The sequence below is a fragment of the Caretta caretta genome, chromosome 1, assembly GCF_965140235.1.
Source record: "Caretta caretta isolate rCarCar2 chromosome 1, rCarCar1.hap1, whole genome shotgun sequence".
NCBI classification, from domain to species: Eukaryota; Metazoa; Chordata; order Testudines; family Cheloniidae; genus Caretta; species Caretta caretta.
The window spans coordinates 223,459,276-223,476,368 of record NC_134206.1 but is presented as its reverse complement, the minus strand read 5'-3'; the positions used below and the strand labels follow the sequence as shown (position 1 = coordinate 223,476,368).

The following is a 17,093-nucleotide window of genomic DNA, read 5'->3' as shown; positions in this document are numbered from 1 at the left end:
TAACTCATTTATTTACCTGATCAGGTTGCTGGCTCAGCTTTTTACCTGGTTATTCTCTTTCCTTGCAAGACAAGCAGGAAATATACCTTCTACATATTACATCCTACATAGCCCCTTCTTTTCTTATTTTACGTGCAACACTATCCCATAACTTGTTTCAGTTCTTTATTATGTAAGTTGTCCGTTTTTTCCATCTCAGTGTGTCTCCAGAAAAATACCCCCTGCTTGGTGTGTACTAGTCTATAGGCCTGTTTGTTAGCCGGGGATAGAATTTTGGCTTTGACTTTTTCATTCTCTTATATCCTTACTAATATGTGTGAACAAAGACATTGTTTGTTACACCTGCCCACAAGCTGATGGGGTGAAAAGAGGTAAGAGATAAAGTTAAACGTGTTACAGGGTATGCTGGGAGTGTAATATATGAGCATACACTGGACAGCTGCCTGGCTCCTCTCAAGCCAAGGTCAAGCAACCAGTTAGGAAGAGCAAGTGGGGATGGGTAGCGGAGGCATAAGAAACACTAAAAGCCAAAGAAAATCCTGGCCTTGGCCAGAACAAAACCTCACTCCTCACCCTTCCCCTGGGATACAAAAGAGGTGGGACGAAGACCCCAGACCCATTACCCTCCAAAACGGAACTTGACCATAAGTTGTAAGGGGTGGGACTAGGGGTGTGCACTTCAGGTATATTTGGGCTTGCTAAGAAGGAGGAGGTGAGAAATGGGAATGGGGACACAGGCAAGGTTCTGCAACATCAGAGCTGGGAAGGGGGACATGGGATAAATGCTCTGTGACATCAGAGCCGGGAACATACTCTGCCAGCATGTAGAGCTATGGAGCTGCTTGCTTGAAACTAACCCCAATAAACATAGCATTGCCTGCACTTTGGACTTCTGGTCTAGCATCAGCAGCTGCCATCCTCCTCTGTCATGCCCAAATAAATCCAGGTGACCATGAGTTAGATGATTATTCCTAGCTCTCTCTTTACATTGTTCAGTGTTAGCTGTCGCAGCATGCCTATGTAAGTGATACCAGAGATGGCTTCAGCACTCAATTTACTTTTATGTAGCGGGCCCACTACCATACATGTGGGGAAAACATGACTTGGGCCGTAGGATGTCAACCAGCAGGGCTAGTCTGCTATTGGTGGCCTCTTTACACACAACCCAAATCCATGCCCCACATATCTCGAGAATGGCTACACGTCCCTATATATGACACCAGATAATGTTGCCAATTAATGTTCCATACATGGGTGTGAGATGTTAGGCCTGGAATACACAATAATCTGTGCTGTAACAGAAACAACTGTTGCTAAGCATTTTGAATATACATCCGTTGCCGTAAATTTTGTAGAAATACACACAACCATCCTACCAAACAAAACACACAGATTACCACTAGGTGCAGGACCAGGTGTTGTCTTCGAGTTCTCATGTTAGCATACATTAAGTCATCCCACCAGTTATTGGCTTCTGCTGCTCTAAACTCTTTTTCCAACCTCATTCACACTTAATTTGAGGATACTTGACATCTTGCTTGTTTCCTGAGCTGTGTTCCATACGACCTCTACTGACTTCAGCAAGGCCTTCCAATGCATTGATTGCTGAATCTCTAATTTTATGTTGTTAAACACATCTCCCCCTGACTAGGTTACATTTTGAGTGATAATGTTGGGCACAGTTTGCCAATTTTAATTTCCCAATTTTATACTCTTTAATGAGACATTGCTGCACCATGTGACTTGTGAGATCTTTACACAATGTATATACCCTTCCAAGGTGACACTTGACACATTATTGGTATTGTTTAAATGATAGCAGACCTTCCCATTCCCTACATGTGTAACATGATTTTTGGCAGGGGCACTTCCTCTAGATGGCAGTTCTCACTTGTGTTCCAACACCCACCTTTTACCAGTTGCAATTCCCCTGGCTGACAAACCCAACTATCATAAATTTCTTCTACACATATGGAAAAATCTGCATCACTGAGCCTTCCCTCCTCGTCTACCCATGCTTGTGGCTCCTGTCAAATTTTGGTGGTCACATTTTCAGCCATAAGAGTGAACATCCATCTCTCTATGCTAACCCTGCTAACATTCCCCAGAGGCAGTTTATTAGTATATAATTTCAGGGAGGTATGATGGGTATGTAGAATTATTTGCTGACCTCCTGTAAGATATTTAAACTTCATCAGTGCCCAATATGCACACAAAACCACCTTTTCACACACTGAGTATTTTAACTCCACACTTTGCAACAACTGTGACGCAAAAGCCACTGGTCTCCCTTCTGTCCCATAAACTGTGTGACTACAGCCCCAAGACTACCATCCCCCACCATTATCCAGAAAGAGTAAGTTTTCTCCGAATTTGGCACTACCAGTGTAGGGGTACTCTCTAGACCTTCTTTTTGTTTGCAGAAAGAATCCCTAAGTTCCTCCTCCCATTCCAAAACTTTAGCTTTTACTAATTCATGTAGGGGTTTGCCACTTCAACATACTTAAGAATGAAATCCCTGCAGAATCCAGTCAATCCTAAAAATGACCATAAACTCCTTTTGTCTTGTGGAAAAGGGAGTTTTTCAATTAGGGCCACCCTAAACGTGTTAACACTTCTCCCATCTTTTCTTAGGATGTTACTCCTAGGAAATTAACTGTACTTTGATGGATCTGGATCTTAATCTGGATTAATTTTAAGGCCCCCTTTCATGAGTTAGGTTAGCACTTTTGTCAACAACTCATCATGTTCCTCCTTACTCCTTCCCTGGACTAAGATATCATCTACCTACTGAATGATTAATTTATGATTTCCAAGATCCCCCAAAATCTTTCATGCATTTGTGAAAAATGGCAGGTGAATCTTTATATACTTGTGGTAAAACTATCCATATTGCATCCCCTAGCAAGTGAAGGCAGTTTTATATTGCTGTTCCTCTGTCAGTGGTATTGACAAAAAGCCATTTGCCATATCTACCTCTGAGAACCAGTTTGTATCTGGATGTATTTTAGCAATCATTTGTGGATATGCCGCGACTACATTAGCTCCCCCTATTGCACAGTCATTCCAGGCTCTATAATCTATAGTTAGCCTTCATTTGCCACTAGGCTTCTCTACTGGCCATACAGGTGCATAACAGGTAGACCGAATTTCCCTTAGACACCCCGATGCAGCAGCTGCTGCACTTTCTCTGTTACATCTACAACAGCCTTCCAGGACACAGCATACTGCTTTTGGGGGGGGGGGGATCAAGTCCCTCTATCCTAGCTATAAAACTTGTTCTTCCACAGTCTGTCTTGTGCTCTGCCCACACAGCAGCAAGAGCTTTTAACTCTGTAACTTCCATTCTGTTTACAGGCTGGTAATGTGTAACCACATTCAGGCCTGGTGGGACACTAGTTATCATTGTGTTCTCCCCCCCCCCCCTCCTGCGGGTGGTGCCAGACACACAGGTTAGCCAGATCTATTAAAAGATTGTAGGCTCCAAGTACTGCTGCTGACAGTATCTTTTCCTTAGCATTTACTACCATGGTAGCCTATACTTGTAAGTTTCCCATTTGTATTAAAATCCCAGTGTTAACAGTGACTTGTTCTTTTACCCCCATAATCCCCTGTATCTTCCTTTGGGCCGTTCCTTCCCTAACTTTGAGTGTCATGCAAATTGCTGCTCCACTATCTACTAATATTATTTCCTGCTGCCCTTCAATATATGTTTGAACATGAGGCTACCCCCATTTATCTAATTTAATAGGGCAAACCTGTAGTGCAGTGGCCTCAGGGCATGGCCCCCTCTATTGTGGGGCTGGGCTTCCAGCCTTATCCTCTAATTCTTTTACCTGACACTCCAGAACCTTCTTTTCTTCCTGCAACTGCCTGAAAGAAATCCATTCTCTTATCCCTCTTTCTACCCACGCTTCCTCTTCTTCATCCCCTTCCTCTTTTCCATGCACCAGTGCCTCTCCTGGCCTCAACTTGAAACACCCTCACCTCATTTATGGGTAGGACTATCTCCTCTCTTTCCCCCGACCATGCTTCAGCATGGGTAATAGTTTCCTCATAATCATGGGGCTGGGGTGAAAACTGTAGGATTGCCATGAACACTCATCTGGTAGTCCGATTAACGATTCAGTATGCTCTTGAGAGTTCCTTCCCACTCAATCATTCGGTCCATGGCCCAAATTCCATAATTCAGAGCCCTTTCCCCTACCTCTGTGGGGCTTTCCCCAGGCAAAGAAGTAACCTACTCATGTCACTTGTAGATGATGGACTACCAAACAAAATTTCACTTAATCTCCTTTGTAGCTGGCCAGTGTTTACACATCCAGCAATTCGTGTGTATAAACCTCCTAATACACCTTTCAACACCTGGTTCCAATCTTTATCATTTAAATTGCTGTCCTTCATGATGTCCGCAGCCATGCAAAGCCACTGACAAAACTTATTCAAGTCATCCCTTGGGGGTGGGACCTGGATTTTTCTATGGAGACTGAAATTCCCCTGCTGGCAACAATTTATCATCCAGGGTGGTGCAAATGTGATTACTGTCCATCTCAGATTTTTGAATCATAGGGGCAGCCAGATAAGCTGGAGGGACATGAGAAGGAGGGGCTGAGGTTTGGGCAAAGTAGTGAGGGAGGGACATGAGAAAGGCGGATCCTTGGGAACCAGAGGATCCCCTTGCTGGCATTGAGCCAGTTGGTCTCTAAGGTTTGCTACCTTGTTCAACAATTCATCCCATTCCTGTTGTATGCTATCACAATCATTAGCTGTTTGGTGGAAGCCTTGATTAGCCATTACTGCATGTATTTTAAAAGCTTCTCCTTTATCGTCATCCCCCTCAAGCTCAGGGGGCAGTGTCTGAAGTTCAACCTCCTGAGTACACACTGCTCCTATAACACATTAATTCCTTTCATTAATCACTGTATAATGCAGACTTTCTTCTGTCCTTCCTTCACTTTCAGATCTAGCATGATTACCTTACGGGACGTCTGAATCTCCTCCCAGGCCCCTGTTTTCTGGGGATCAGTGTCATAGGGACCTCCCTTGTCACTGACCCAAACTTCCACAAAGATAACCAAGTCCATATAGCAAAGCCCAGTTATGACCCTTTACTTTATCCCAACCAGACCCCACTATAGACCTTCAAAATTCCCCACAGGACTGTGTACTCGCCGACCATCGTGGGCTCCACTCCCAGTCATGGCACCAAACTGTTGACTGGTTCTTTTCCCTGCTACCCAGAACGGTCAGGTTCACAGACAGACTCCTGAGTTGAAAATGTGTGTCATTTATTCATTGCTTCAGTGCATGATCGGTCCACCAAAACAGGGCACAGCATAGGTTAAATGCAAGCACACACCCACATTCAGATGTGCCTTAAATATATTGTTACAAAACTATTATATATTGTGTAAGCACTTTTTCTGCCTAGCACTAAGATTAATTTGCTAACTCAGTTGTTTACCTGACTGGACGCTGACCCTGTTGTTTACCTGATCAGATTGCTGGCTCAGCTTTTTACCTTGCTGTTCTCTTTCCTTGCCAGAAAAGCAGGCATCTTTTCATATGTCCCAACACCTAAAACATACATTCTACATATTACATCCTACACTAAGGAAACAAATTACTCATAAATTTAAACAGTTCATTATTAAATGTGCAGTAAACTCTGCACACATGGACATCTGTAATTAGCATCCCCTTTTTAAAGGATCTTTTTTTGAACTATGCTCATGTGGTATCCAGTAAAATGTTGCTCAACTTTCAATCAAAGAAATTTGGACCAGTCAAGCAATGATTTGCTGACCCTTTGAGTGGCTGATTCCGGTAAGTTTTAGTGTATCCACATTATCCAGTGTTTTCTTTTATCTTTCAGTTTAGCTGTTTTCATCTTTTAATATAACACTTCCCCTGGTATAAAGCGTCCCGGGATATAAAATGCCACTACAGTCAGTGGGATTGCATGGGAGAAGAATTTGGCTCTTTGTAAGGAGCCAGATCCTGATAAGAGATTAGCCTCGTAATAGGAGCAACGCCTTAACTAATTTCACTGTCTCTGATGTGTCATTTTGCTGTGGAAATAGGGAGTCCCTTACATTTAAGTATTAAATGGGAGTGACTGTAGACTGTATGACTCTATTGGGATTTCTTTCTTGAGACCAGTTGCATGTTTCTTTTATGAGTTATATTTTCTTTTCACCAAGCAGTTGAAATAGTTCATAAGAATGAATGAGCTGCAAGGAGTGCCAAACAAGCCTCCAGGGCCAAATTTATCCCTGGAAGAACTCTGGTGAAATCAAGGATGAATTTGGCCATTCAGCATGGCTGTGAAAGTAATGGCCAGCCCCTCATCAGACATAAACTGGCATAACTCCGGTGACCCCAATGGATCTGTGCCAATTTACACTGAGAAACTATTTCTAAATGTTTTTTCCCCTGCTTTGGACCAAATTCTGTTCAACACACATACAAATATACAGAAATTAATGGAATTACAGTGGATTTGCAGTGGAATAGCAGATGGAAGAATTTAGGCTAAAACATGTTTTCTCTAAAACGTTAATCTTTCTTTAGTTCTCTTCTACTTCCCGTACTCCCTTGGTTGATTCTAAGGGCTTGTCTACAGTTGGAAATTTACTGAAATAGCTATTTTGAAATAGTTATTTCAGTGTAAGCCCCTGTCTGGACACTCTTATTCTGAAATAAGTGTTCATAAATGGGGACTTATACCAAAATAGGGTAATAATTATTCTGGAATATGTATTTCACTAAATTTCCATGTGTAGACAAGCCCTAAATGTCAGATTTTCCAATTACTTAAATTATTTTATTCCTTTTCCAAATAACAACATGCCATTGAAAGTATATTTGTGTCTTTTCTATTATTGTTATTATTTATTCTTATTGTTACAAAGTCTGTGCCCGACAGCTAAGCATTAGCCTGAAGTAATCTCAAAGCAATTTGTTCTGCTTTGCTGCAATTTAGGTCTGGCCAATAAAATCAAAGTGGGTTAATCTTGCTAGCTGCAGCATACTCAGTATGTTCTGAAACTTCTAGTCAAAAGCAGTTATTTAAAACAGGCCTCAATATGGTTTTCACTGTGTGAATATTAATGAATTTCAAGCCATCCAGTTTTCCCTTGATGAACTGAGATGGGCAGACTGAGTTCTGATTCTGACCCACTGAAATTCTAAATGGACTTCTAGAACTTGCTTCTTCCTTTTTTAAGGAAGGAGGAAGGCTGTCCTGGTGTCATTTTAGCAAATCTATTGGGGTCTTATTTGTGCTCAGGGTTCTTTGCCTGCCCTGAACAATTTTAATATGGCCTCTTGTACACATCCATTATGATGAGTGCTGGATGAAATTTTCTGGCCAAATTGCCAAAACGTGTGGGTGGGTTTTATTTTTGTTTGTTTGCATGTGGGTTGGGGTTTTTTTTATTTCTGAAAACTGCAGATTTGGGTCAGCTGAAATGTTTAATGAATCCGTGTTGAATTACTTCAGTTGAAAAACACTGAAAAAAATTCTGAAAAAGTCAAAATATTTCAATTTGATATTTTCAAAATAAAACATTTTGATTTTTTTATTTGAACCAACTTTTCATTTTGAAATTTACTTGAATTTGTTTTAGGCCCAGATTTACCTCTTTTCCACACAAACCTCTAGTGCTTGGACACTTATTACTAGACATTATTTACAACAGAATTGGTGTACAAGGTTAGAGAAAATATTCTAAAAATTAACGGTCTCTTTTGATGCTTCTTATACCAGTGTCCTTATATGTCCCGCATTTTACATCCATCACATATAGCGATATACATGTACTTATCTACATAATGGCCTTGTTGTACTGAGAGCTATAATACTCTTATACTGATTTGGGATTTTGAACTGTTGGGGCTGATTTTCAAAAGAGCTCAACTCCCTCCCATTTATGCATGTAAATAGGGTTCAGATTCTCAGAAGCGCTCAGCATGCAAACCTCTTTTGAAAATCTAGCTGCTTAATCTGACCCCAGTTGTGAGTACTGAGCACTTCTGAAAGAGCAACATGCCTAGGCACACAGAGGCTAGTACACATAGTACAGATATCAATGCAGCCACCTCAGTGAAATAAGGGCTATGGTCTCCCCAGTGTAAGTCTTGAGAGAAAGAAGTTAAAGGCAGGAATTAAGCTACCAGATAGAATAAGGTGGTTTCAATCATAAATTAGCCACAGCACCAGTTATGCCAATTGTGCAGAATGCTTTTGTATTTTCCACCAGTCTCCAAACCTCCCTTCATTGAGATTTTCATGTAGGTCTCACAGCCATCTCAGGTATTTACTAATACAATACAAGGGTGATGTCTGCCTTCTGCTTTTCAGCATTTTCTCTTGTGTCTCCTCTGCCATTTGTTGAACATGATTTCCACATCAAGAAGAAAAACGCTGCAGCATGCTGCAGCTGTTTTTCTAGAAGCCTTAATTAGTTAACACAGAGGAGGCATTGCTGATTTGCCCAAATTCCATGTATGATATGTGATTTGAAATGACAATGGCTGCATTTTATAAATATAACAATGATTTGTCTTTTTTTTATCACAGCCAAAGATAGCAAGAGTAGCGGATGGAGGACTAAATAAGTGACAAGTAACACTTGTGAGTTTCCATTAGGAAAGGGAGAGGCTAAATAAACTCTGAAACTTGAACACTGTTCAGGACTTAAAGAGCCTTATTAAAAAATTCTCCTTTAGGGGAGAAGGGACAGAGTTCATAGGATTTCCCACCTGATCCACAGATTCATTGATGGGGTAAGCATCTCTCTTATGATTGTTTGCTGAGCACCAACATGCTTGACACTGTAATTAGCAAAGAGACGGCCTGGACACTGCCTTCAGCGCGACACCCAAACACAGCCTTCTGTTCCCCAGGGTTGGTTTATATCCCAAATTTTCAGTCTCCACTACTTGGCAAGATTTTTTTTTTTAATAACTAGTCAAATTATACTAAAACTCTTCTCTTCCCAACCCACCCTCCCACCCTTGTAATAATTCCAAAGTGGGATTAATGGAGAGGGAAAGATAGCAAGACAGGAATCTGGAGCTTGATGCGTGCCTGAAACATGGAACAATATTTGCTAGCATTCAATGGAGAAACAAATGGCCAAATGTAGATTTTGAATAGCCCAAGTGTGTTCAGGAAAATTCACAGAGGTAATTATGGTCAAGTATAGCTGCCCTTGTCTGAAGTACAAAGAATAAGGTTCCCCACACTTGTAAATACCATAGAACCCATTTGGTTTCCACAATAAAAGAATTCATTGTATGTTGATGATAAAGCTGTTTAGAAGAAGTACTCCCGTGATTGGGCCTGATGAGCTCTATTTACCACTTTACTCCCATGTTCAAGAGGTGCCACACTGTATTGTTATCATCACTATCACCTAGATTCTGAGAGGTAAGTTGGGTGTTTTCCTTCTTGGGTTTCATCACAAGGTTCTGCAAGATAAATCAGGCACTAGTTTACAGGAGGTAGCTCATTTGTTTTCAAATTATCCCCTCAGTTACATGTGGGCAAATCCACTTGAAAATAAAGGATTTCCCCAGGTCTAAATATAGTAAACAATTGTCTTGTCAATGCAGACAAACAAACAGAAGCCTGAGCCGTCTCTCCTAGCTGTTCTGGCTCTGCAGGACTAACTGAGGTAAAAGGCTTTAAATGTTTATTTTTGACTCTGAAGTAAGCAGAAATGACTCTGAATACACTCAAGAAACAGGCCTGCTGAGTGAGAAGGTGCCCTTTTCACATTGCCACTTTTCAGAGTAGAACTGGTGTCAATTCCTCCTCAACCTTAAAACCCTCTCTTTAAAGATTTTTAAACTATGTCATCAGAAGGAGTTTTGTCATCCTGTGGTTAGTGTTTAGTGAAGGACCAAGATGAAAATGCTAAATTCTCTGAAGCTTAATTCAAATTTCTCCACAAAACATCATTAATGTTAACCCAGCTAGTTTACGCTGCCCAGGTGAGACTCTCCCTAATGTAAATCCACAAAAGCAGGGAAAATAAAGAATGAAATTATTCCTACAGTTATACAGGCAGGTATTACCTGCCAAGCTACATAGCCTATGGAAAGAACACATCAGCCCCAACCCCTCCTGCATATCTCTCCACCTCCATCAAAGCCAGGAGAAAACAGACATAATTAACTAGGACTATTAATTTGCTTGTTTTTTACTTACTGTCAGTGTTGGTGACTTGGAAATATTGTAATAAAATGATGCCTGTTTATAGGTGAAAACTGAAGAAGTGTGTGTACAAGTGTGTTCACTTAAAATTGTTTTGGTTTGAATAAGTGAGGGTTGTGAGTACTCCATCTGTCAGAGGATCAGGTCATTCCCTTACCAGAGATTTGGCAGTCTCAGGGTACATCTTGGACTCACCAGTAACTGCAATAGCTCATATTATTTTTTTTAATCTGTATTTAGCTCAGAGGTTGAGGTATTTCCTTGCTGATATAGACCTTGCCACAGTCATGCATGTTTAGTTCCAAGTGAGCTAAGGGCAGTGTTCTCTATTTGGAGCCACTCTTGAAAACCACATGGATGCTTCAGCTAGTGTTGAATGTGGCAACTTGCCTGCCTAGTGGATTGGGTTAATTTGGGCACCTGTGTTCCATGCACTGCACTGGTTTACAGTGTGCCTCTGAGTGCAATATAAGGTGATGGTTGTAGTCATTAAAGCTCTATGTAACTTGAGATCTGATTGTCTTTAGAAACTATCTCATTCTCCATGCACCGTAATCACAGCTGGTTTTAAATGAAGCAGTTCTGCTGAGAGTCACTAGAATTGAATTTCTGGGGTCAAGCAGGTGTTCTCAATGGACTTGTTTTGTCAAAGCCCAAGTTAGCTAACTCAGCATTATTGTCAGACCTCATCTGTTTGGCCATAGCTTTGTCAGATATGAGGCATTTTACTCCCCCCACCCTCTGTGTGTCATGACTTTAATTGATGCTCATTTGGTATGTAATGGGCTGAGATGCCACAGCAGTAAGCAAACTGGAAATTCTTTAAAGAAAGCATGTTAAGAGCCTATTTACTGGAGTCTGTAATATCATCATATGTCTGGCTCAAAGTGGTAGGCAAAGTGCACTCCCGCATTACTTCAAAGGTCAAGTGCATCAGATCCAAATGTGCAGAATGATAACAAGGAGGAAGAGCCAATTTTAAAATTCCAGCTGTCTAGAATCCATAGGACTTTCGGCAGACTGTCATTATGGACCTTGGTACTGCAGAGCTGGGGTGCTAGCTTTTGTGTATGTGCACCTCTGCTATGCTGTATCAAACATGTTTATGTGTATTAGGGCTTCCTTGACTGGATGAGCTAGTGGAGCTGGCCTTTCAGTTGATAAGGCACAAACCTGTGCTTTTTTGGAGCCAAGGCTTGTGATTTATTTTCCCTAATTACCCAAGGGAGCTGTACTGAATGTATATGGCCACTTATCGTGTTAGCTTCTGGATACGTATGGAATTCTGTAAAGAAAAAAACAATAGCCTCACTCTAGATTTTTCTACCAGACTAATTTCCCATGCTTTGCAGTTTTCTTTTTGATTATGTAATACTATTTATCTCTCACTTCCACCTTTTACTTTTCTCAGTGAATGAATATATGGTAAAGAGAAGCATCTCCACAACAAGAGCATCTCTACTCTGTGGCCCCCAAGTGAACTATAGAATTACAAAATAAAAGGAATACTAGCTCTGATTAGACAGTTGCAAAACAAGTTTGAGGAACATTGGACTTTAGCCATTAAGCTCCTTGTAGCATGTTGGAAACAAAGACAGACAACACTGATCTCAAGCTAAAATTATACTGTACTCTTTGGTTTTTTTTTTAATGTTGTGTCTGACTCCTCCACCTAGCAAAATCTAACTGGCATCTTCCCAGTCACAGACTACATTCCTACATATGCTTAAGTAGGAATAGCACAGTGATGAACAGACCATACGATACCTAGCAGAGGACTGTCCAGTCACTAAGTCTGGAATCATCCGGTATGAGGATGGTCTAGACGTAATTTGTGACTGTCAGCATTTTGATTTGGATTTCTATTTGTGACATAAGCCAAGTGAATAAAGCAACAACAGGAACACAGTTCCATGTGGTTCCCATCGAGAAGTAAATTTTTTTGGAGGTATAGGCAGCTGCCTCTGGTCCCGAGGGTCAGGAGCGGTGACATTACAGTGACTCTGTGCTACCTGGGGATTCCCTCATATAGCAGGTCAGAGGATCAGCCCTAAGTATTTTGTTTCTTAGGGCTAGTGTACATTACACAATTAAATTGGCTTAACTACATCACTCAGAGTTGTGAAAAATCCACATCTCTGAGCATCATAGTTTAGCTGACCTAACCCTCAGTGTAGATAGCACTAGGTGGATGGAAGAATTCTTCTGTTGCCCTAGCTACTGCCTCTTGGAGACATGGGTTACCTGCGTGGACAGGAGAACCCTTCCTGCTGGCGTAGGTAGTGGCCACACTGATGCACTACAGTGGCACAGCTGCCACACTGTACCTGTACCATTGTAGCATTTTAAGTGTAGACATACCCTTAGTATGTGATATGAATACAGAGGTTGCCATTTTAGTCTCATTTCTCAGGCACCATAGATTATGACTACAATGGAATTAACTTCGTTGTTACATAGACAACAAATCCCACAAAAGTCCGTGGTGCAGATGATGATTGCGGTTAGTTACCCTGAACCAATTCTGCTCTGAAGGAATGTGAGGAGGATTTTTTAGCCTATACAATGCATAGATGATAGAGATCTGCTCATTGTTTCTTCTCGGTACAACACAATACATGTACTGGCACTTTTTTGAAAATTATTGAAGTTCTCTTCTCTTAAGAAATACAATCATAGTTTAAAGTCAGTAGGTCAAATTTTGCTCTGAGTTATATGAGAGTAAATCTGGAGTAACCACTGACATTCATGGCGTTCCCCTGGATTTACACCGCTCTATTTGAGAGTAGAATTAGAATTCACTGTTGTTGAAAGTTTGAAGCTGAAACTGGCTCCCTCTTGAAATGTTTCCTCCATCATATGTTGTTTCATTATGGCAGAGTTGCTCATAAGTGTTGCCATTAGGTTTTAGTTAAGCATTTGTTTTAAATAACTAGCAGCCCAGATTCATAGATGTTTAGGGCCAGAAGGTTCATTAGATTATTTTATCTGACCTTCTGTACAATGCATGCCAAAGAATGTAATCCATTTGCTCCTCTATTCAGCCCAATAATTTGTGTTTGACTAAAGCATATATTTCAGAGAGACATCCAATCCTGATATGAAGACTGCATATAGACCTGAATCCTTCCCCCTTGATGGCGAGACTGCCATGGAGTAGGACCAGTCCCTCAAATCATAATGAATGACGGGGATTTTTGCAAAGAGATTTATGTTGTTAAAAATGTATAAATATAAAACTGATCAAATTTTGGGCCAGCTTATCTTGTCATCCTCTATTTTTAAGGACAGTGGAAAAGACAGAGACTACATCCAACATACATTTGTGATAAATATAACAAAGGCCATGCACGAGTTGGGAAATATGTAAAGTCCCAATTAGTGGGCTCTCATTGTTGATTTTTATATCTATAACACCACCACTTCTTTTTACATATGTATAGGATATGAATTAATCAGCATGAACCAGCCATCTTTCTCCTCTGACAAAATGTAAATCATATAATCCAGCTATTTCCCTATGACCATATTACCTGGTAATATTAATAGATCTGAGCACATTGATATGCTCATGCCAGCCTGTTCTAAAAGTGATGCATGTCTAATTCAAAATATCTGTTCTCTGTTATCTTACAGGATACTATGTCATATCCACATTCAAAAGGAACCCCCTTGAGCAGGCCTTCAGAATACCCAGGGCTCAGACAACCTCAAACCACCTGATAAACCAGTACTGGATAGCTGTCAGTCATAAGGCTCCAGCCATGCTCTACGACTTCTACTTGAGGTTAACAGGAAGAAAGCCCAGGTGAGAAGTTGCGCTACTCCATATATTATCATACCTAAAAATATCAGAGGAGAAGGGCTCTAACATGTCCTGAGAAAATCAGCCCCACAGTATCTGCACTCGCTTTAAAGTTCTTGGTTGTCTTCCTTTCTCCAGTATTACTCTTGAGCCATTTACTCAAGAAGAAAGAACTGAACCTCATTTGCTCAGCCCAGCACACGGTTCCCAGCTCTCACAGCTTTCCTGGGAGAGTCTTAGATTTTCAATCAGACTCAGCTCCATGGAGTTGGTCTCACAATTTGTGGTTTCCCAAGCTGCCAGCAGGTCAGGAGTGGCCTCTCCCTCTGGTCCCACTACCAGAACCCCACGAAGAGGAATCAGGTCAAGCATTGAACAGCAAGTGTGGGTAGACAAAAGGGTGGTGCCTCAGTCCTTTACTTTTATTGTCTGTGCTTAAACCTGGCCTTGTTGCCATGCATACACAAGCTTTTGATCACTGCGATATCCTGTTGTTACTTCAGTCTATCGTGAAATTGTGTCAATGCATAAAGACTCAGGCTTTGCAATGTTCAGAGTGTTACCACACAGTTATTTTGACCTGTAGGTCAGTGACACGTCCAGCAGGTGACAACCCGCATACAACAGTCTGACAGTTGGAAAAGTGTAATGTGTGTTTCTGAGTGTTCATAAGCTCTGAACTGCATTTAAAAAGAACATTTACACTTACAGATGATTTCTGAGCATTGGCAACGGTGTGGCTAAGCAAAATGAAGGCATCCAGGACCCTTGTGTGGGGAACCCCTGTGTAAATAGTATAACAGCTTCTTTCCTGCTTTATTGCTTGTTTAACAATCACACAAAAAACAGTGGACCAGGCCAGCTGCTTTGGCCCACTCAGGCAGCATATAGCTGGTTTAAGCAGCCATCTGTAGGGAAATCCCTGGATGGCATAGAGCTGCTATCGCAGCTGTGATGTTACCCTACCCCCTGACGTGGCTGAAGGAAATGGGCCATACACCTAGAGCCGTAGTTATCCCCAACTTCAGGAATGGCCCCTAGGAACCATAGAAAACTGGGCATAAATTAGAGCAGTGCAAAAGCCTCTAGGCCAGTGGTGGGCAACCTGCGGTCCATCAGGGTAATCCACTGGCAGGCCGCCAGACAGTTTGTTTACATTTGCATGGCCACCCATGGCTCCCAGTTCACCGTTCCCAGCCAATGGGAGCTGCGGGAAGTGGCGTGGGCTGCAGGGACGTGCTGGCCACTGCTTCCCGCAGCTCCACTTGGCTAGGAAAGGCGAACCGCGGCCACTGGGAGCTATGGGCAGCCGTGCAAATGTAAACAAACTGGTGGCCTGCCAGCAGATTACCCTGATGGGCTGCATGCGGCCCGTGGGCTGCAGGTTGCCCACCACTGCTCTAGGCACTGTAATGCAAATAAATAACAGTAATAAGTGCTAAATATAGTTATTGCTGGTGTTACAAATGATGGCCCCTTTCAGCAAGATTGTTGCCACTAAGTTCATAAATTATAAAGCCAGAAGGGACCACTGTGATTATCTAGTTTGATGCCCTACATAATCCAGGCCGTAAGAAATCCCTTCAGAAATGTCAGCTATAATCCTAAATTTTAATTTCAAATGATGAGAAGTACCTCCCAGATCTCTCAGCTGGGCAAACAGGACACAGCCTTGCATTTAAGAGTCCATTGAGTATTCAGCTGAGCCTGCCCCAGCTGCCAAACTCTCTCCTTACCCCTCCTCTTCACCTCAGACAAGTGCATATGTAAGTGCATAGGCATATGCAAATGCCTCCTGGGTGTGGTGTTCTGTCCCATCTAATGGTACTGAGACAACTTAGAGAGAGAGAGACACAGATTAATGAGTCTGCTCTACAACCTTAGCTAAGGGTCATATGGCTTTTAGCTCATGCAGTAGAGGATCATGCACTCAGCTCCGGAGGTCCCAGGTTCGATCCCACCTGCTGACGACTAGGATCTGTCGATGTTACATATAGCCTTGACTTCCTTCCCACCACCCATTGCAATGTCTAAATCCAAACCTTCCTCCATCACGTCATCTTGAATTCTCTCATTGTCCCTCAGATGCCTCTTCCAACTTTCACACCTTCAAGTAGTTCCTTTCCTTCACACAGCATCATGTTGCCTTCTCCTCTATCCCTGATGCTACATCTTCTGCTGGTCTCCTGCTCCCCAGCAAGTGCACAGATGATTCAGATTCCCCCTTACCAGCTGTGGCACCCACCCATAATCTTCCCCCACAAACACTCAGTCCTAACTTCTTAGCCATCAACATGCATTCACTTTCCAGGTGCCAGCCAGAGTTAATCTGGGTTGAATTGTTACTCTCTGTCAGCTGTTTGGTGGCTTGTGTGGAAGGATTTAGTGGTCAGTGTTCAACTCCCTGTGGACAGGTGTCCCCAAAACCCAGCCTCACTGTTGGTACCTTCTTAGCATCTTCTACAGAGAGGCCAAAGAACAAAGGCCATATTTACAAGATGGGGGACTCTATCTTGGGAAACAGTGACTCTGAAAAAGATTTGGGGGTTGTGGTGAATAATCAGCTGAACATGAGCTCCCAGTGTGATGCGGTGGCCAAAAGAAGTAATGCAGTCCTTGGATGCATAAGCAAGGGGGAGCTCAAGTAGCAATAGAAAGGTTATTTTACCTCTGTATTTGGCACTGGTGTGACCACTGATGGAATACTGCATCCAGTTCTGGTGTCCACAATTCAAGAAGGATGTTGATAAATTGGAGAGGTTTCAGAGAAGAGCTATGAAAATGATTAAAGGATTAGAAAACATGTCTTCTAGTGATAGACTCAAGGAGGTCGATCTATTTGGCTTAACCAGGAGGAGGTTAAGGGGTGATTAGTCTATAAATATCTACACAGGGAACCAATATTAAATAATGGGCTCTTCAGTTAGCCAAGGAAGGTATAACACAATCCAATGGCTGGAAGTTGAAGCTAGATAAATTCAGACTGGAAATAAGGCATAGATTTTTTTAACAGTGAGAGTAATTAACAACTGGAACAACTTACCAAGGATTGTGATAGATTTT

At 41.9% G+C, this 17,093-nt stretch overlaps 1 protein-coding gene across 8 annotated transcripts in view; it reads left to right on the top strand.

Annotated features, from left to right (window-relative positions):
* FAR2 (fatty acyl-CoA reductase 2) overlaps positions 1 to 17,093 on the top strand; it is a 225,639-nt gene that overhangs the window by 196,922 nt on the left and 11,624 nt on the right. For all 8 annotated transcript variants that reach the window (XM_048823960.2, XM_048823966.2, XM_048824020.2 and 5 more), the window contains one exon: positions 13,862 to 14,033. In XM_048823960.2, the coding sequence (XP_048679917.1) occupies positions 13,862 to 14,033 (172 nt within the window). The remainder of the gene's footprint in view (positions 1 to 13,861; positions 14,034 to 17,093) is intronic.